We start from the raw sequence: 22,632 nt of genomic DNA on the forward strand, positions 1-22,632 counted from the left end.
AATAATACCATACTGTACATGTCAAAGCTGCTAAGAGAACAGATCTTAAAATTTCTCAGGTGCCTAGGTGGCTCAGTGGGTTGGGCCTCTGCCTTCAGTTCAGGTTGTGATCTCGGGGTCCTGGGTTCGAGCCCCGCATCAGGCTCTCTGTTCGGCAGGGAGCCTGCCTCCCCGCCTCTCTGCCTACCTCTCTGCCTACTTGTGGTCTCTCTCTCTCTCTGTCAAATAAACAAATATAATCTTAAAAAAAAAAAAAAAGTTCTCAACACAAGAAAGAAAACACTTGACAGATGTTAGACTTAGGTCCTTTTACAATAAACACAAATATCAAAGCATTGTGTTGTACAGCTGAAACTAATAAAATCTTCTATATCAGTTAAAAATTTAGAGGATAATGATGAATTTGAATTAGGCAAAAGATTAGATATGTAACATAATCCAGTCTGTAATAGGTCTATGTAGACACAAGAAACAGCTTTCATGAAAATGTTTTAGTCCCTAGGTTATCCCAACAGTGTTCAGCTTATCAAGTGAGAAATACAGCTTTAGTGGAAGTTTTAAAGGCAAAAGAGCAAGGATATGCAAAGAACTCACTGGAAATAAGTTTATGAAGAAAGGTGGGAGCCTCTACAAACATTTCCATATTCATCTTGAATTTATTACTAGCCAACATCAAGAGTCTCCGGTGTAAAATTCTTCTGAGGGAAGAGATTCACTGCCAAATGGTCTGGATATATTAGAAATCCAGATTAAGAAGAGGCCAACTTAATGGGTTTGTATTACAATTCTTTTATTCATCAGTTAAGTACAAAGTTTACATATGGTTATTCTCTTATTTAGGGAAAGAAGACTATATATTTTTTTCTGTAAAGAAAGCAATACCTTGGATTTTAATGTTGATTTTTTTCTTTCTGCCATTTTTTTCTTATGCATTTGCAGCAAAATGTTTATACTACTATAGAAAATGAATGGAGCAGCTAAACCAAGACTAACAGTTAAGACAAATTTATGCAAAAAGCAGGTGTGTGAGTATATGTGTACTGATGAGAAAACTGACAAATTACATTTATAAATAAAATCTAATTAATTTATACATTATTTATACATTTGAAGATTTAGACAAGTACTGAATTTTCATTGTACATTTCAGTCTTTCCCTTGGTAAACAAAACCGTAAGAGAGAATTATATTAAAATACTACTCTACCACACTAATTTTGATTGAGCCAAGAAATATATAAACAAACATGCTTTTACAAGTAAACAACTGATACATAGTGGTCTGGTTATCTATGGGTTTTTGGTCTGACCATCCCTGCTTTTAAATAGTCCTGATAACACCACCTCACGTTCTTGGAGAAATTTCCAGATTCATGTGGTCCTGCTCTCATTAGTTGTACCACCATCCTCCCCACGCCCAACAATGGGACAATCCAGGATTCTGCCCTGGGAAGGAGAAATCATCTTTCTGTTGAGATAAATTAAGCCACAGGCACCTGGGTGGCTTAGTGGGTTAAAGCCGCTGCCTTTGGCTCGGGTTATGATCCCAGGGTCCTGGGATGGAGCCCCACGTCAGGCTCTCTGCTCAACAGGGAGCCTGCTTCCTCCTCTCTCTCTGCCTGCCTCTCTGTCTACTTGTGATCTCTGTCTGTCAAATAAATAAAATCTTAAAAAAAAAAAAAAGATAAATTAAGCCAGTAAGAGGCTAATCTGCTGCTTCCTACAGATTTCTTCTAGTAGCACAGAAGAAGTCAAAAATCAAACCCAATGCAGAGGGCAGCAATCCTCAAAAACAGAGAGAGCTGCTTCAGAACCAGATCCCAGGCAAGACAGAATCCACTCCTACTGGTTCTTAGCTTCCTAGTGACATGACCTGTATACTTTCTTTTTTGTTCAAGTTTGAATTGAAACTCTGTCGTTAATTAACCATGCACAACTCATGTTACAAGAAGTTAAGTTATCTTAACTGTACACTCACTTATTAAAGCCGGGCCCCTAGGAAAGTTTATTGCATAATAAAACAAAAATTCTTTCCAGAGAAGCTGGGGAATAGTTACTAATTAAATAAAAATCATTATATATGAATGGGAAGTTTTTTAAGAACAGGAGAATATATTAAAAATAAGCATATCTTTTTAGTGTTACAAAAGTAACAAAAAGTGAACTACAAGAGGTAGTTCAGAACTTACTATAAAATCACTATAATTATCAACATCATTTTATAGATGTCTAAAGGTAAGCGTTGTTACATTCAAAAATCAATCCTCTCTTCACCTCAACTTAGCTATCTGTGAATATGTAAGTGTATGTATACATATAAAACTTTTTTCTTTTAAAGAAAGAGTAAATATACAGATTTCACTGGTTTTTGCAACAACTTCCAGAAAGTGGGTTGGTTTGCCTAACCAACCCACACTCATATATTTGGGCTATGTATTGTATGACACTCTAAAAAAGCATACGTATTATTATTCCTAAAATGACCCATATTTCCCATGCATATTAAGATGAAACTATCTCAGAATATATGAATTTTTATAAATTGTGTTGGGCTTTAAATCACTATTTTTTTTTTATTTCAAGCAAAAAAAAAATTTAGGAAAAAATATTTAGGAACAGACACTTTTGCTAGAGCTCTTGCCAGAGCTAGCAACATTTCAATTTAAAAAGTAAATTTGGATACCTATTCCATAACTCTGAAGAGGTTCAGAAAAGCATAAAATACACACAGAGAGACTGATAAGGCAATTAATGAATAATGGTAAAACTTCAGGGCATTCAAGGGACCTTTGTTACGATTCTTGAGACTTTTCTGAAAGTTTGAAGCTCTTTCAACATAAAAGTTGACATCTTAGTATCACATTGTTATATAATTACCAAGGTATTTTATAAATACATTTATTTTCTAATGGCCCATTTTTTGGAGATTTTTCACCTTTACCTTTTTTATCTCTAAGAACTCTAAGCTTACGAAGCCTTTATCTGATTCACAGATTTCCAGAAAGCTATCTGCCTTTCACTTTAGCTTATGGTGATATTTTCTGTCATATAGTCAAATCTAGCTAATGTTTCTTTTAAGCACTTTATCTGATGGTCGTAATAGGCCCATTTCCAGGCTAAACAAATATCTACTTATATTTGCTTCTAGCTTAGAAAAATGAGAAAAGGAAAAAGTGATTAAAAAAAATATATGGTATAGTAGGATGGGAAAATTATTTCATTTACCTATGTCCTTAACTGCTACTCAATTTAAAGAAGAAAATGAATTTGGTAAATTATTTATTTTAAAGTATCTTTTAATCTTTGTAATATGACTTTGTAATTCATTGCTATGGTACTCATGTACTCATATTACCACAAAATGAAAGATGCAGACACAGCATAAGCAAGAAAAAAAAATTCAAATATTTGCACCAAACCTACAGACATAAGACTTCCATAAACTTTCTTTGTATGTTGGACAATATCTAATTGTAATGTCAACATAAATTTTGTCTAAAATGTGCAGCAACCTAACAGTATCCCTGCCTTTTAGGAGTTGGTTCTTGTGGATCATGGTATATTCACAAAGCCAGATAAACCTGCGGAAGCTATACTCGGTAAATATCCTTGATGGAAGCTTCCCTTTCAGTACGCTGCTCTGGTTAAGACAACAGCGTTGGCTCAAAACTAGATCGGTTAAAGACGCAGCTCTGCTCTGAAATAGTTGTGTGATCTAAAGCAAGGTACTGAACACATCTGTGTCTCAGCCTCTTCGTGTGTTACCTAAGACAGTAACAATACTCTGGGGACGACTGAAGCAAGTTAAGACACATAAACCACTTGGAATTACGACTGGCTCATTCAAAGCACTCAACACGTCAGCTGTTTTTTACATCTGTTTTGCGTAGATGAGTCTCATCTAAAAACTGTATCCGCATTTTAATCAAAGGGAATGAAAACTACAAAGAGTTTGAGATTAGAATCTCAGAATCATGATTCCACTGTTATTCGTCACCAAGTGCATGTGTTGTTATACACATAACAGAACAGATAAATATATAACACAAAAGCTACTAGAAATGCAGAGCCAACTTCATTTAAAAGACATGAACAGAAGCTTTTCAAATACCTTTTTCAGAATCAAATACTTCATGTATGACAAAAATAAAAGTGCAATGAAAAATTTGAGAATGTGAATTTTTTTTTTTTTTTTTAGATTTCATTTATTTATTTGACAGAGAGAGAGAGAGATCACAAGCAGGCAGAGAGGCAGGCAGAAGGAGGAGGAGGCAGGCTCCCCGCTGAGCAGAGAGCCGGATGCGGGGCTCGATCTCAGGACCCTGGGATCATGACCTGAGCCGAAGGCAGAGGCTTTAACCCACTGAGCCACCCAGGCACCCCGAGAATGTGAATTTTTATAGTGAATTTTTTATAGTCACAAAACAGATACAAAAATTTGCCATTTACTTACCCATACAAAAATCATAAACATACTCAAAATATTGTAGGCAGTGTTCTTTTATCACAATATAACAAAATAAGAAATAAAAATAAAACAGAGACAAAAATCTTATAACACCTGAGAATTAAGAAGTCATTGATAGGGCAAGTGGGTGGCTCAATAGGTTGCTTCAACTCAAGTCATGATCCCAGGATCCTGGGATTGAGTCCCACATCTGGGCTCCCTGCTCAGTGGGGAGTCTGCTTCTCCCTCTGCCCCTTCCTGCTGCTTGTACGTGTTTACTTGCTCACTCTCTCTCAAAAATAAATAAATAAAATCTTAAAAAATAAAAGAAGTCATCAATAATCCATGAGTAGAAAGAAATCAAAACTAATTACAAATCATATCAGTGGTATAGATAAGTATACATCAACCCAAAATTATAAGCTACAATGAAAGTAACATTAAGAAGAAATATTATGAAGCGGGGGGTGGGAGGGATGGTGTGGCTGGGTGATGGACATGGAGAGAGTGTGTGCTATGGGGAGTGCTGTGCATTGTGTAAGACTAATGAATCACAGACCTGTACACCGAAACAAATAATACATTATATGTTAGCTATTAAAAAAAAAAACACAAAAAACCTGAAGGGACACATAAGTCAAATGTAGTCTGGGACCACTAAGGAGGTCCAATCAAACCCATTCATTGTCTGATGGACCTCATTTCCAATTTGGGTTTCTTACCATTAACAAACCCAGAAAAAGAAGAAATATTACAGTCTTCTCTCCTTTTATTATTAAAGAAGGAACTCACTAATCTTACTAAAGGAAGAAAATACACAGTAAAATCTTACAAAAACAGAAAAATGAGCTGAAAGTGGTGAAAGAAACTGATCAAGATAAAAATCACAGATTAAGGAAAAAATGAAGTACAATAGCCATTAAAACAATCTAAAGGCTAATACTTTTAAAAGCTAAATAAAACAGAGAAACATCTTTTGAGTATGCTCATAGGGAAAAAAGTGTGTGTGTGAGTGATTAGAAAGGACAAAAGACATAATTCAGAATAAATTAAGTATGTAAGAATATATTCAGGTATATGGCAACCAATTTGTTAACTCAAGGGAAAGGAATAATTACCCCAAAAAGATTAATGTTTTTTTTAAAAAGTTATTAAAAAAAATCAAACAGAAGGAGAAAACTTGAATAATTTCCATAAGAGCTTAAAAGAAGGGTTTAAAAGTTATCATTTTTAAAAAGACCAGGAACAGGTGGTTTCATTCTAGTTTTTAAAAAGCAAGAATTCCAATATTATTTGAACTATTCCAGGCCATAGGAAATACTAAAATCTCTCCTATTCATTTGGTGAAGTTAAGACTATCTTAGTACTCAAACCTGATAATAGAAGTATAAAAAATACATAAATTATAATTCAATGGCCTCAAATAAAAATTTCAGCAAAATATCAAAAGGAGAATATAAAATGATCAAGTGGGGTACATTCAATGAATACAAGAATGGCTCACTATGGGAAATGTACCATCATCAACAAATTGAAGGATAATCTAATTATAATAATAAATGACAAAATAGTATTTCATAAAAATTAAGTCATTCCTAATAAGAAGAGGTAATTTAGTTACCATACAGAAGTATTTAAATATAACACTTCACAAAAACATTAATAGATATAGAAATAATTAATCCTTAGACTTCACCGATTAAATGTCTGAGATACTCTTACTATAACCAAATGCCTAAATTAAGGTGAAGTTTGGTGGCAGGAATTGAAAAAGATGAACAGGGTTCAAACTTTCTACATATACATAGCAAACACACATACACACATATACATATCTATGTACATGCATTCACACACATAATTATTACCAAATCCATACATAAAAAACATATGTGTAGCTCCTCACAGAAAATATATACAACATACATAATTATACATTTGTGTTTATTCTACGTTAAAATACTAGTTTACCTGTTTGGGGAGTCGGAACAAAGAATTCTTATAGAAAATGTCCTTAGCCTGGCTCCATGTACCATCGATGATGATGATTGTGGAAGGATAAATAGGAGATTCTAATATAAATTCTTCCAAATTAGCAGCTTCGGCCCCTGGATATAATATTAATGTATCAGACTTCCGACAAATAGTTGAAAGTTCAGGATCTCTAAAAATTTAAAAAGAAAATCCTCTGTTAGCTTGTGAGGGGAAAAAGGAAGTTTAACTACTCTTATTGTAGTTCCTTCAAAAATACACATCAAAGCATTTTGGTACTGGAAATGTAAGAAAGAGTCAGAAAGCCTCTGTCTGCAAGCAACAAAACAACCTTGAAGGGAAGGAAACAAGTTAGAGAGTCTATTGAAGACAATAAATGGCATCTTCAAACTGATTAATGGCATCTACAAAAATGTACATCAAGATCTTATTTTACAATGTCCCTTGAGATTGGGATCAAAGTGAAATATTGGTTTTCACCACTCCTAATATACATTGTACTGAGGTTCCCAGTTATTGCAATAAAGCAAGAAAAAGAAATAAAAGCCATAAAGATCATTTGCAGGTGATAGTACAACTTGAATAGAAAGTTCTAGGGAAGCTACAAAACAATTCCAATAAGTAGCAAATAAATTTAGAAAGTCACCTGATATAGGGTTGGTACACAAAACCCAATTGTTTTCTTATATACTAGAGGCAAAAAATTGAAAGTAAGTATTTTTTTTAAGATTTTATTTATTTATTTGACAGAAAGAGATCACAAGTAGGGAGAGAGGCAGGCAGAGAGTGAGAGGGGGAAGCAGGCTCACTGCTGAGCAGGGAGCCCGATGTGGGGCTCGATCCCAGGAGCCTGGGATCATGACCTGAGCCGAAGGCAGAGGCTTTAACCCACTGAGCCACCCAGGTGCCCCTGAAGGTAAGTATTTTTAAACTCCACTTATAAAAGATACCAAAAGCAGCAGGTCTCTTAACCATTCCTGAATGGTTACATCATGTACTCTTTAAAAAACACTTAAATTAACACCATTCAATTGCCAGATTAATAATTAATTAACAATATCAACTGGCTTTAGTTTAAAATCCAATAGTGAATAATAGTTTACTGACTAGGCACCATATTAGGCTCCAAAGGAAAAAAACAAACTACTTAATATAATAGATTCAAAATGGGATGAACTATTTGAAAACGCATCAAGATTCTCATCCACAACATTGGGGGGGTTTTGCTACGGTGAGGAAAATAATAATAATAATAATAATTTTTTTTAAAAAAGATTCTCAACCACAAACACGTTGGTGGAGCTGTTAGATAGCCAAATGTCAGGAATGACCCAGATAGTTTAGATACTCATCTAAATGAAATGAAATAAACTGCAATGAAATAAACTGGATCCAAGCTGGCAGATGGATCAAGTCTGGATATACCTACATCCACCCACAAATTACAAAGAGACTTTATGTGAAAAAATGTCACAGAGTAAATGATACACACGCTCGCCATGCAAAGGGCTCTGGATCTCATGTGCATTCCTAATAAAATGGCAAAATTCACACCAAGCCCAGAGCAAATCTCATCTCTGAGGGCAAGGCAAAGAAAATTTTATATGAGAAGTGTTCCTAAACAATAGTTACCAAGAAGGGAAAAAATGATTTTATAAAGTTCTAACATGATATTATTTTCATAATTTGAAACTAAATAAAAAGGAACCCAAAATAATAAGGGAAGGGAAAATTTTGGTCAATTCCCTGGGATGGGAGCTAGTACTAGCCTTATTTAGCATTTTCATAAGTGGACTGAAAAACAAATCCCTGTATTTTCAAAAGAAATTAAATTTTGCTTCTAAAAATATACTTAACTGTGCAGGTGGGATCAAAATAATTAGTGAAGGCTTTGTGAATGGGCAGAAAAGCAAAAAAAAAATGCTTCAAAGATAAAAGATTTGCAGAAAAACTTAAATATATACATAGTATTTAATATAAATTTATGATAATGGGTTATATAATAAGATCCAAGAACATTGTATGTGAAGTAAGATCCAAGAACATTATAGAACTGTCAGTGAACTTATCAACTAATGGGCTGCTGCCCCTAAAAATACTGGGCCTCAATCAAAGAGTTATTTTAAACATGACAAGAAAAGGCATCCTTTAAAAAAGATACGATCTGGGGAGCCTGGGTGGCTCAGTTGGTTAAATGTCTGCCTTCAGCTCAGGTGATGATCCCAGGTCCTGGGATCATCACCTGAGCTGAAGGATCAAGTCCCATATCGGGCTCCTTGCTCAGCGGGGAGTCTGTTTCTCCTGGAAATGCCTGCCATTCCCCCTGCTTGTGCTCTTTCTGTCAAATAAATACATAAAATCTTAAAAAAAAAATTTTTTTTAAATGTGATGTGCCTATAACAAGAATACTAAATATAGTACTAGTCATCATGCCTTAGGAAAGCCTTAATGGGCAGGAATTGGATAAATATGTGTTCATTTACATAAATGTATATCATATATAATCGTTAATTTAAGAAAAGAAAGAAGAAAAAACACAACTAAATCTAATACAAATCCTTTAAAATGAAATAAACAGTAAATATATGTCTTTTAGACTCAAAATATATTCCTGTAGAACTGAGATAGTTCCTCTGTTTATTACATTTTGGCCTGTGTTTTCTGAGGGTGTTTTTGTTCATGTTTTGATTTGTCCTGTATTATTTTGAGGAAGAAGGCAGAACTTAATTTTTTTTTAACCTCTTCCAATGTACCATGCTCTGGGTCTGATGGATAAGGTGAAAGAAACCACTTTTTAAAGATCTGTGTAGCTGTGACTTATTCTCAATTTCCCTAAAAGGTAATTTACCTTTCTTCACTGAAGCGACGACCAATCTTGACTTTACACTTGTCCTGGGGGAGGCATGCTGCTAATAGGGGAACTGTCCGCAACACCTTGCTTTCCTTTAATTACAAAATTAATTAAGACATAGGTTTTCACTTAGACAATCACACTTTTAAAACTCATGATGAACATGATTCATTACATGATATATAATTTCCACAAGACTTTTATTACAAATCACAGTTTAATAAAAAGAGCCACAGTTTCTCTGATTTATCAGTATTAAACATAAGTACACATTTTTATTTTACTTGTGTGTGTTTAGAGATTTACTAATCAAATAAGATTACATTAATGTAAATAATAGTTAAGATTATGAAAAATGAAATCTGCATTTAACTAAACTGAATCATTTATTCTGACAAATTTTATTTCAGTAATAATTACATTTTGTAGTACATCAACTTGAAGATAATTGCCTAAATCCTTATGTCCAGGAAAGAAGGAAGTGCTAAAAAAGAAAAAGTCATGGAGCCCATCAACCTGACACAGAAGCCAAGCTTAAAGAGTTCCCAATGACCAAAATGGTACAATTTGAATAACAAAGTAAATAGCAAAGTACCTGGATTATGACCCAAAATAAAAAAATAAATAGGAGAGAAGAGATAAAATTCCTTACAGAAGAATTCCAAGTAGTAAACATAAGTACTCCCTACTCCAGGAGGTGGAGCTTAATGTCTCCTACTCACCTGAATGTTGGTTGGATTTACAGGCTATGTCCAAACAATAAAGGTTATAGGAAGGGGAAAAGTAAAATAACCTTAGAGCAGAGAAATCTGGTGACCATTCATGCAAATTCCATTAACTATCATCAGTGTTTTTTTCCAACATCCTAGCTTTCAACACTAAAAACCACCTTTCCTGTCACAAGAATTCTATCCTTTATCCTAGTATACCCAGCTGATATGCTGGTTTGCCTGAGCCTGCCTCTTCTTGGTTATTTTAGTCTATAGTGCTCAGTCACTGTCTGGCTCGTCTCCACTGGCCCGACTGAAAATTTTAAGCCTGATGTAATAAGTGCCAGGAGCCCTCTCTGAGCAGTTCACCTACCTACAGACCCCTGTTACCTTTATCAGTTTATGTAACACTGTTTATATATATCCTCACAGCAATTAATATGACCATTATGGCACATTAATACACACAGCATATTAACACACAAAAGGGTGACGTTTCATATGAATTTACTGAAGTAACCAAAAATAAGTTTATAATTACATTACTTATGCTTATAACAGAAACAAAAATTATGGTAGTAACGGTATTCAACACACACACAAATACATCCTTCAGGGACATTTTTGCATTAATCTCTTTCATCCTAGGTTTCTGAAGTGTTGATTAAAATAATTTGAAAAGGTAAATCTAGAGATGCCAAGAGTAGTTAAATTAATCTACCTAAAACTTGGAAAACAAAAGAGGAGAGTCAGATTTGTTGGGATTTGCAATTAAAAAGAACATGTAGCAAGCTAGAGCTGTGAGGAGAATGGAACCAATGTGGAGCAGCTCCTACGGAGAATGGGATGAGGAGAGGTAAGGGGAGAGGTCTGGGACAGTCTCCAATATGTCCTATTATTTTCTTCCCTCCTTACCGTCACTATGAGACTATGACACATACTACTTAAACCACTCTCCAAACTTCTACCAGCATACATATATATATATATACATACATACATACATATATATAGAATTAAAAGTGCAGTATCAAAATCAAAAGATTTATAATGTTCCCAGATATACTCCCCACTACCACTTCCCAAAGGCAATCACTTTAACTCTCTCAACTATTTCTTCTAGTAGTTATCTCCATATTTGTATAAAACATGTGTGTCTTACTATCAATTTTTTTTAAAAGATTTTATTTTATTTATTTGACAGACAGAGACCACAAGCAGGCAGAGAGGCAGGCAGAAAGAGAGAGAGGAGGAAGCAGAGAGCTGAGCAGAGAGCCAGATGCGGGGCTCGATCCCAGGACCCTGGGACCACGACCTGAGCCGAAGGCAGAGGCCTAACCCACTGAGCCACCCAGGTGCCCCTCTTACTATCAATTTTAGGTATTACTTACAAACCACCATTTATTATCATCATCATAGCTGGCTCTAATAAACATAATTCTAAGTACATTATAGATAGATGGATAGACAAACTGATTCATTTACTGCTCGCAGTAAACCAGTAAAGAAGTGTATCTTTTATCATGTCCATTTTCCTAATGATGAAACTAAAGCACAGAGAAGTTAATTAACTTGCCCAGGGTTACAGTTTACAGAGCTATTAAGGCTTTACATTCAAGCAGTCTGGCTCCTGAGCCCTTATTCTTAACTAAAGGCACTGAATAAGCACAGCCTCTTACAATAAATAGGGATTTACCTTTCTTCCATTATGCCCTAACATCACATATTCTCATATTTTTAGTTAAGTCAATAAATAGTGCTTACATCACTATGACTGCATGGTGTCACAGAACATTTCTTACAGATATTTTTCACACTTTTGATATAACCATTACATTTTATTCTTAAATATTTTTCTCCAAACATGTAAGTACTCTTTGAAATGCTCCACCATATCACCTCCGTATCATCCACTCCATCAAATCTTTTCCCAAAGCCTCCTCCTAAAGCCTATCTAAATGGACTTCAATCACTACTTAGGGGGAATGGTCAAATTAGAATGCTCATTAAAAAGAAAAAAAAAAATGTGCTGAGATTAAGTACAAGGAAGGCCAGTATTATTGAGTTAGATTAAAAGTGGAAAGCTCCTTGGATGACAAGGAAAAACAGTATGGATATAGTTGTAGATACTTGTATAAAAGATATCTGTAGCATACACAATTATAGAGGGATCACCTACACTGTGAACTAATCATGAAAAAAAGTAAGAAAGAAAGGAAGCAAAGGAGAGGAAAAACAAATAAATGAATGAATAAGATATTTGAAAGCATTAAAACTGCCACAAATCAATGAAAACACCTACATTTTTGACCTTTTACTATTTAATTTTTATTACTGAAATAAATAAAATTTTATTAATTTAATTATTATTGAGTATTTATATTTTATATTGTATTTATACATAATATTTATCATGTATAGCCGATATACACACAATATTTTATTGGTTTCAGGTATAGAACCTAATGATTTGACAATTCTATATACTACAAAATGCTCACCACAGTAAGTATGTAACCTTCTGTCATCACACATTATTACAATATTAATAACTATATTCCCAATGCTGTACTTTTTGCCCCATGACTTACTTACTTTACAACTGGAAATTTGTACCTCCTAACCCCCTTTAGGTGTTTCACCCATCCCCCTACCACCTTTTCCTCTGGCAACCACCAGTTTGTTCTCTGTATTTATAATTATGTTTCCAGTTTTTTTTTTTTATTTGCCGTTTGTTTTGTTCTTCAGATTCAACATATAAGTGAAATCATATGGTATTTGTCCTTCTCTCTCTGCCTTATTACACTTAGCATAATACACTCTCCAGGTCCACCCATGTTGTACAAATAACAAGATCTCATTCTTTTTATGGCTGAGAAATACTCCTGTGTGTGTGTGTGTGTGTGTGTGTGTGTGTGTGTGTGTCTATGGATGGACACTTAGGCTGCTTCCATATCTTGGCTATTGTAAATAATGCTGCAATAAACATAGTGGTGCATGTATCTTTTCAAATTACTTTTTCCGTTTTCTGTGGGTAAATACCCTCTGATGGACTTAATGGTCAAATGGTATTTCTATTTTTAATTTTTTGAGGACACTCCATAATTTTCCATAGTGGTTATACCAGTTTACATTCCCACCGAAAGTACACAAGGGTGCCATTTTCTCCACTTGCTATTTCTTGTCTTCTTTTTTTTTTTTTTTAAAGATTTTATTTATTTATTTGACACAGAGAGAGAGATCATAAGCGGGCAGAGAGGCAGGCAAAGAGAGAGGAGGAAGCAGGCTCCCTGCTGAGCAGAGAGCCTGATGCGGAGCTTGATCCCAGGACCTGAGATCATGACCTGAGCCAAAGACAGAGGCTTTAACCCACTGAGCCACCCAGGTGCCCCCTATTTCTTGTCTTCTTGATACTTGTTATTCTGACAGGCTTGAGGAGGAGATACTTCATTGTGGCTTTGAATGGCATTTTCCTGATGATAACTGACATTGAGTGTCTTTTCATGTGTCTGTTGGCCTTCTGTATGTCTTCTTTCAGGTCTTATGACCATTTTCAACTGGATTATTTGGTTTTTGATGTTGACTTGTGTAAGTTCCTTGTATATTTTGCATATTAACCTTATTAACCAACAATAAGATCTATCATTTACAAATACCTTCTCCTATTCCATAGATTGCATTTTCATTTTGTTGATGGTTTCTTTCACTGTAGAGAAGTCTTTAATTTTGGTGTACTAACAACACTAGTACACTATTTTTTGCTTTTGTTTCCCTTGCTTGAGGAGACATATTCATAAAGATGCTGCTAAGGCCAATGCCCAAAACCTTACTGCCTATCTGTTTTTTTAGTAGCTTTGTGGTTTTAGATATCACTTTTAGGACTTTAATCCATTTTGGGTTTATTCTGTGTATAGTATAAGCAACTGGTTCAATTCCACTGTTCTGAATGTAGGTGACCAGTTTTCCCAGCACCATTTATAGAAGAGACCTTCTTTTCCCCATTGTATATTCTTGCCTCTTTTGTTTGTAAATTAATTAATTAATTACATTAATTAATATAAGTATAGGTTTCCTTCTGGTCTCTCTATCCTGTTCTATTGATCTATATGTCTACTTCTGTGCCAGTAACATAATACTGTTTTGATTATTACAGCTTCAAAGTGGATATCTTGAAATGTGGGATTGTGATACCTCCATTTTTGCTCTTCTTTCTCAAGAGTGCTTTATTTATTCAAGGTCTTTGGTGGTAACATACAAATATTGGGAATACTTGCTCTAGTTCTGTGAAAAATGCTAGTGGTATTTTAAAAGATATTGCACTGAACTGGTAGAATGCCTTGAGCAATATACATATTTTAATAACATTAAATCTTCCAATCCATGAACATGGTATATCATTCTATTTGTACCATCAATTTCTTTCATCAATGTCTTATAGTTTTCACACTATAGGTCTTTCACTTCTTTGGTTAAATTTGTTACTAGGTATTTTACTCTTTATGGTATAACTGCAACTGAGATTGTTTTCTTTTCTTTCTTTTTTTTTAAGATTTTATTTATTTACCTGAAAGTCGGGAGATCACAAGTAGGCAGAGAAGCAGGCAGAGAGAAAGGAGGAAGCAGGCTCCCTGCCAAGCAGAGAGCCTGATGAGGGGCTCGATCCCAGGACCCTGGGATCATGACCCAAGCTGAAGGCAGAAGCTTTAACCCACTAAGCCACCCAGGCGCCCCTGAGATTGTTTTCTTAATCTCTCCTCTGCTACTTCATTGTTAGGGTATAAAAGCACAACAGATTTCTGTATTTTATTTTTATATCATGCAACTTTACTGAATTCAATTATTGGTTCTTATAGTTTTTGGTAGAGGCTTTAAGGTTTTATGTAATTCTACGTCACCTCAAATAATGACAGTTTTATTTCTTTACTACCAATGTAGAGGCCCCTGAAAACATTAAAATTGGCACAAATTTTTAAAAACACCTATATTTTAAATACTATCTTATGTCTGGAACCACAAAATAATAACCACTATTACACTATTTTTTTGCTTTTGTTTCCCTTGCTTGAGGAGACATATTCACAAAGATGTTGCCACACGTATACTGCAAAATGAAAAAACATTCACCATCAAAAGTCGAGTTTTATCCAAAACTATTATGGTCCATAAACTATCATTTTTTACAAGTCTGAGCCGCAGAGCATTGCAAATTTAAATACAGCAAAATAATGCTAGTGACCAAATTGTTCAATTGTTCAAATCCTGACAAAAGCATGTTGTAACACTAAAACAAACAAACAAACAAAAAACAAACAAACAAAAAAAACTGCTGCCCAACAAATGGAATATTCGACACTTTGCAGTAAAAGAATAAGTGTTTCATCATTTGGAAAAGGAAGAAGACAGACTGATACCTTTCAAATCCTTGTTAAGGATTTCAAAGTGGCAAAGGCTTCAGAAATTTAAGAAAAAAATTATTTCTTCTCCAAAAGTCTGACTCAGTAGATTATATCCTGAGTTCCTAAATGCTAGAAGAATTTTAATTTCAGTTAATCTAAACCCATTCTGTACCATGCATCAAGTATTTTTATAATGATTATCATTTATGGTTATCAAGGAAATCCTTCCCTCCCTTCTTTCTTTACTGCAGTTAATCATGAATTACAAACACACATACACACCAGTACATGCACAATTTTCACCTATACAGGAAAGTACTAAATAAAAAATCCTCATCTACAACATATATACTTAAAATATACATATCTGCTCTATTCATTACAGGAATAAAATTTTATTTTATATGTTCATTTCATAATACTAAAATACTGGCATTTCTACTTTAACAAGAAACATTAAGAAATACGTGCTATGATTAAAATTTAAAAAGCAATGATTTTCTTGGTTCTTCACTCACAAAATTTCATTTTTTCTTCACACAGAATCACTGGTGTTCTAAATTTCTATACTATCCAATTACCATTTTTATGAAATAATACAGTTTTATGAGATAACAGTTTTTAGGTCTCTAAAGCATATGACATGACACTATAATATATAAAAGAAACTTTTTTCCAAAGACAAAGCATTTATCATCAATTTATTTTCAGATATGTTAAAGAGCTGGAACGTATGAATATGTTCATCAGTGTGTTTCCTCTTACATACTAATATTCTATTTGAAATTATGTATTTTATAAATCTTACCTCGGCTGGATGCTGAATTATGTATAAATGAGTAGAGATGTGCAGAGGATGCAACGGTAGAAATGGACACAAACATACTTTCTGAGGCCGGCTACAGGGCAGGAAAAAGAAAAAGAAAACCTGTAAATGTTTAAAATACAGTGATAAAACAATAACCTAAAACTTGAACATAATCCTCTTCTTTATGTAAAGATATTTGCTAAAGCTGCATTCTTTTAAATAAAACACCAAGAATGAATTTAATCAATTAGACTTTAGAAATGGAATTTGGAAAAAGATTCAAGTAAATTCTGCACCATCTATATAAACCAAAGTACCTCAAAAAATCCTGTCTTAGTTATCATAAGTGAAGAATACTTATCATGGTCTTTTTATTCTTGAAGCAACACTTCTACTACCTGGCATTCCAAATCATGAATAGATCCAATATCAAAGAGAAACCTGGCAACTCTTCTAAATCATCTGATATCAGAAGGAATAAAATGATGATAAAATACAAGAATATAATTACCACCTAGAAGAGAGTTCGAATCAAACTTGCCAATTAATCAACACAAAGAGCTTACCATCATAAAAAGAAACCCTAAATGGGCCACCAGATTATATTTAGCAGAAATTATATCTACAGAATGTCTTACCAATTTATTTTCCCTATTGTTACTGTTCATTTTGTTTTTGTTTTACTTACTTCTTAGTGCTTTACTATTGTTTCAGTAACACTTAATGACATTACAAAATTCAAATGGAATAAAGTATGTATTTCCATCTCAGTCCTCCAAACTAGGGGATTCTCTTCCATAGGGGCAACCAATGACCAGTTCCCTGTGTGTCCTTCCAAATGTATTACAGAAATATACATTAATCTTCTACCATTGAATCCCATATTTGATATATGTTTGTAATATGAAATTCATCAAGCAGCCAGATATCATGGGGGTAAATTTTCATGACAGATCACTATTACAGGCAGACCTTACCTGCCATTAAAACAGCACACAAATGAATGTTGTATTAAAGGGAATTCCCAACAGCATACTGTTACTACTACAAAACTGACTGCTATCAATTCCTTTCTCAGTTTAAGTTATGTAGAGTTATACCCCAAGGTAAGAAATTATTACATTAATAAACCACAGAGTGGGAGTAAATTGGTTCAACTGCATCTACCACCTCATTCTGTAAGAAACTGTCAAACCTATGTTCCTGCTGAAGAAATTATCTAAATGATATCTTAGAATAGAAATATACCATACAAGATGATCCCACCTCCCCTTTCCACCACTGAACCTAGAATATATGGTTACCCCAGGGAAAACCAACGTGCTCCCTTCCCATTGACGTCTGAAATGATTCAGTATGATTACTCTGCCGTACAATGGATTCCCATTCAGGAATGCAAGAAGATTAAGAGAGATGAAGAGCATCTTTCAGGGGTCATAGAAGAGTAAACACAAGTAAATACAGAGAGGAGCAGAGAGTAGAGAGTGGTTGATGGATCTATGTATACTGACAAAGAGATGCAATTAGAAAAAAAAGATAACTCACTGAGTAGAAAGATGAAGAAGACGAAGTACAAAGATTCGGATTTTGTATCTGAAACCCCATATGACTGAAATGCACAATCAGATGTCAGTAAACTTTTCTTATAAAACGTAATTTAATAACAGATGAAGCCAATTTAAAATTTCAGAATTAAAATGAGTATCACCAGGGCGCCTGGCTGGCTCAGTCAGTAAAACATGCAGCTCTTGATCTCAGAGTCATGAGTTCAAGCCTTATGTTGGGTGTAAAGATTACATAAATAAACTTTAAAATATATATATTAAGAATGGATATTACCTTAAATGTCTCTAAGTTGTATGACAGGCTATGAAACAATGCAAAAAAATATCAACTATTCCATGAAGGAAACATCCACATATCAGAAAAGTCAAAGAACTGCAAAATCCAGTCAAGTAAACAAGCCGTGTAGACACTGCAGATTTCTGTAGGCAGAAAACCACTAGGTAAAATAAACCCTGAAAATAACATCTTTAGTTCATCACCTATATAGTGAATATGAAAGTCCTCAGTACGATACTTGAGATAGTGCAAAGAACTGCTCGGATTTTGGTAGCTCTGGTTTTCATGTCTGACCCAAACTGTTACTCAAAAAAGAAAAAAATAATAAATTGCAGTTACCCAGAATCACAGTTTCCTTCCTGGGAACACATCTTTGAACTTTAGAAGATTTAGAATTAAGTAGTTTGGAGAGTTCCACTTCTAGGATGAAGGGAAAGTGTTTCACAGACCCAAAGTCCAGTGAAATAAGCAAAGCTGACAAAAGCATTTTAAAAAACAATCACTGAAAAATAGAAGCACCCTATGACCCACCAATCGCACTACTAGGTATTTATCCAAAGAATACAAAAAAACCTACTTCATAGGCATACATGCACCTGCATGTTTGTAGCAGCGTCATTTACAACAGCCAAATTATGAAAGCAGCCCAAGTGTCTGTGAACTGATAAGTGCATAAAGAAGAGGTGGTATGAATATACAACGGAATATTACTCAGCAGTAAAAAGAATGAAATCTTGCCATTTGCAACAACATGGATGGAGCTAGAGAGTATAATGCTAAAGAAAATAGGTCAGTCAGAGAAAGAAAAATACCATGTAATTTCACTATTATGTGGAATTTAAGAAACAAAATAAAGGCGGGAAAAAGAGAGAGAGAGGCAAACCGAGAAACAGACTTAACTCTAGAGGACAAATGGTTGCCAGAGGGGAGTGGAGTCGGGGGAATGGGGGAAATAGGTGATGGGGATGAAGGACCACACTTATGATAAGCATGACAAGACCAGGTGTTCTTGAATCACTGTATCAGACACCTGAAACTAATATAATACTCAATGTTAGTTAACTAGAATGAAAATTAAAAATTTAAAACAAACAAAAAAATCACTGAAAGTCTCTGGAAACTGTCCTAGGGGCATATTCAAAGGAAGAAACATTATTCAAGAAAATCTACTAAAACTTGGTATTGGTACAGTTTGTCGGCATCAGAGCCATAACCAATTTCCTACCCTGCCCGAGCTCAAGTCGACAAACTCCCCTCCGGGTTGGTGTGGCCAAGAGGACAGAGCTCCCTCTCAGCTCTTAATAAGGCTTAAACCATATGTCACAAAAAAGGCAGGCCACAAGCATTTCTCATCCGTCCAACTCCAAGCAGAGGAGGCTATCTTCCTGGTAAGGGTGGCCCAGAGAATAGCAGTGGCCTTCCTCCACACCGCCTCCAGCTATAAAACAGAAGTTTAACCACCATGCAGGAGGCTGGCTGGCAACACTGGAGATCCAAGAGTGGTCAACCTAGATTGTTCATGGGACAGAAGTTCTACACCAGAAGCAGCATACCAGAAGCTAGTACTTAGCTATGTGCCCAGAACAGTAGCTAGGAAAGTTTGCCCAAGGGAGGCAGACTCTAAGAAAAGAGAGCTCTGAAGCTCTTCCCAAAGGAACCCAATTCATTTGAAACAGAGCATGAGCAAGTTCAAGTTTAAGGGTGCTCTCAAAGATAACTCTGCCCCCTTTTTAAAAAGATTTTATTTATTTATTTGCAACAGAGAGAGGGAGAAAGAGAGAGAGAGCACAAACAGGAGTAGCTGGCAGAACGAGAGGGAGAAGCACGCTTCCCGCTGAGAAGGGAGCCCAATGTGGGGCTTGATCCCAGGGCTCGATCCCTGGGATCATGACCTGACTGAAGGCAGACGCCTAACCGACGGAGGCACCCCAATAATAACTCTTCCGATAATGAAGACCATCAAGCTATATGATAAACCAGCTAGATCAGCAGAAAGAACCAAGGAAAAGAGCTAAGAGAACCGCTACCGTCAGAGCAAACCTCAAAGAGTGACCTCAAAAACCATCCCTGCCTGAATGTAATAGCCTAGGGTACTGTATAGAAATCATAGGACAGGGGCACCTGGGCGGCTCAGTGAGTTGAGCCTCTGCCTTTGGTCAGGTGGTGATCTCAGGGTCCTGGGATGGAGCCCTGTGTCAGGCTCTCTGCTCAGCAGGGAGCCTGCTTCCCCCTCTCTCTCTGTGCCTGCCTCTCTGCCTACTTGTAATCTCTATCAAATAAATAAATAAAATCTTTAAAAAAAAAAAAAAAGAAAGAAAGAAAGAATAGGACAATCAGCTGGTAATTAGTGGAGACTAACAAGCAGGATGTGATACCAAAAGAAGATGTCAGCTTGAGAGAAAGATCTGGAAAACAGACCTTCAAAGAGAACCCTGCTAAAACCTTTGTAATACTGGTGATATCTGCACGACTCAGCTAATGTAACAAAAACCTCTGACTCAAAAGAATGAATGTCATGGTATGTGAATCATATCTTAATACAGCTGTTATTTTTTAAAAAATGTAAAAATGCAGTAGAAAAAGAATGTTCAACCTAATCAGTAAAAGAGAGGTGTTCTGGTACTATCGGCATTATGTTATCTGAAGGCGGCCTTCCTTTCCTACAATGGAAGCTGCAGGAGGGCAAAGACTTGGCCTTTTCAATTTTCACAGCAGTACCCAGCACAGTAAGCTATCAGTAAAGACTGCTGAATACATGAAGGAAACTTTGCATTCCCTCTTGCCTCCACCTCGGGGATGCCTTCCTCCTCCCACACAATTTCTTATCCTATACCTTCACTTTTTAACATATCAAATATTGATCTCTCCTTCATTTCTTCTCTAGTACTTGAATGACTCGTTTATATTATAAATGAAATTCAGAATCTCACATCTCCCTTCGCTGTAATTTGTGATCATTCCGGTACGCGGTAGTACATAAGCAGCAACAATATTTACTGAAGAAAATAGTTACTTAAAAAAAAGAAAAGAGCATTTTATGTGTACACACCATAACTATGATTTAAGCTAAAACTAATTGTTTTGGCTTCTACTTTGACAGGCTCATAAAACATCATTACCTATTTATTTTAAAGCATGTCCCCTTTATTAACCTAATTCTAATTCCAATTAGCTCAAACTAATAAAAGTATAGTTCTTTAAAACACTTTGCATTCCAATTGATCAACTTTATGTTTAGTGAGTTACTTTACAATATAAATGTGTGCTTATTTGTTACTTTAACAGCCATTTGGCTCATAATCTCCTCTTCCGCCATGGTCTCCAACACTACACTGGTGCCTCACTGTCCAAGTGTTAAATCATCTTTACCAAACTACTAGGTAGGTAGCAGAGTACCTGTTCTCCTCCTTCTAAAACCCTTTCCAAAGAACAACAAAGTCTCCCTACAACCAAACTTAATTCCAGAAGCTTTAAATATTTTAATTGATAATGGATTAAATAATTTATAAATTCAACAAATTTTTATTCAAATGTTTACTGTACACTAACTATGTGCCAGACATTAGGCACTTGGGACAATGAAACAGACAAAAATTCCTGCCCTCATGGAGCTTATTTGTTCTGTCTGTGCCAGAAAGAATTTAGAAGTTTCTTGCCTCGCATGAACTATTACAGTTGATAGGAAAATAGATACCAAATAACTACACATCAAAACTGATTATTTATAATAGTAAACAGTCATTTTGAAATAAAAATCATGGGGTGCCTGGGACTCCTCTTGGCTCAGCTGGTTTAGTGTCTGCCTTTAGCTCAGGTCATGATCTCAGGGTTCTGGGATGAGCCCAGTGTCCTTAGACTCCCTGCTCAGCAGGGAGTCTGCTTCTCCCTCTCCCTCTGCCCCTCCCTACCACTCCTGTGCTCTCTCTCACTCTCTCTCGCTCTCTCCCCCAAATAAAAAAATAAATGAAATCTTAAAAAAAAAGAAAGAGAAAAAGAAAAAATCAAGGGGCACCTGGCTGACTCCATTAATAAAGCATGCAACTCTTTATCTCTGGGTTATGAGTTTGAGGCCCACATTGGGTAGAGAGATTACTTTAGGTAAAATCTTAAAAAAAATAAAATGAAAGCCAAGCTACTTCTAGAATTTATGTAGCTCTGAAGAACAAATATTAATATCTGAAGAACTATCAACTGGTCAGTTGGGTACAGGTGTAGGCAATAACTATTAAGACATGTCACTGACAAGGTCATTCATTATCTTGCTATGTGATCTTGAGCACATCACAGGTTTTCATGTAGGTTCTGGGGAGTAACTCCTGATTTGGAGGCAAAGGTTATAAAAATATAATCATTGAAGCCTAGTAGTTTTCAGCTAATTTATAATAGAACGACCTAAGTAGGAGTTGAGATTTTTCTCCCTTCTATCTTTGCAATGCTTTGTAAGAGTACAAAAGAGAAAAATTTACAATGCATTGCAAATGTATTATAAATACTGTTTTCCATCATTGGTATTTATCTTCTTTGAAATCTATACAACCCCCCCAAAAAAATAAATAAATAAAATCTATGCAACCCAATTAAGGTTAA

General features: G+C 35.2%; 1 protein-coding gene across 4 annotated transcripts in view; it reads right to left on the bottom strand.

Moving 5' to 3' along the window:
- Positions 1 to 22,632, bottom strand: part of DTWD2 (DTW domain containing 2) — a 254,048-nt gene that overhangs the window by 216,144 nt on the left and 15,272 nt on the right. For all 4 annotated transcript variants that reach the window (XM_082724141.1, XM_082724140.1, XM_082724138.1 and 1 more), the window contains exons 2-4: positions 16,204 to 16,294; positions 9,287 to 9,381; positions 6,418 to 6,610 (exon numbers count right to left, since the gene is read on the bottom strand). In XM_082724141.1, coding sequence (XP_082580267.1) covers positions 6,418 to 6,610; positions 9,287 to 9,381; positions 16,204 to 16,294 — 379 coding nt within the window. The remainder of the gene's footprint in view (positions 1 to 6,417; positions 6,611 to 9,286; positions 9,382 to 16,203; positions 16,295 to 22,632) is intronic.

Source organism: Mustela nivalis (assembly GCF_964662115.1).
Source record: "Mustela nivalis genome assembly, chromosome: 3".
NCBI classification, from domain to species: Eukaryota; Metazoa; Chordata; class Mammalia; order Carnivora; family Mustelidae; genus Mustela; species Mustela nivalis.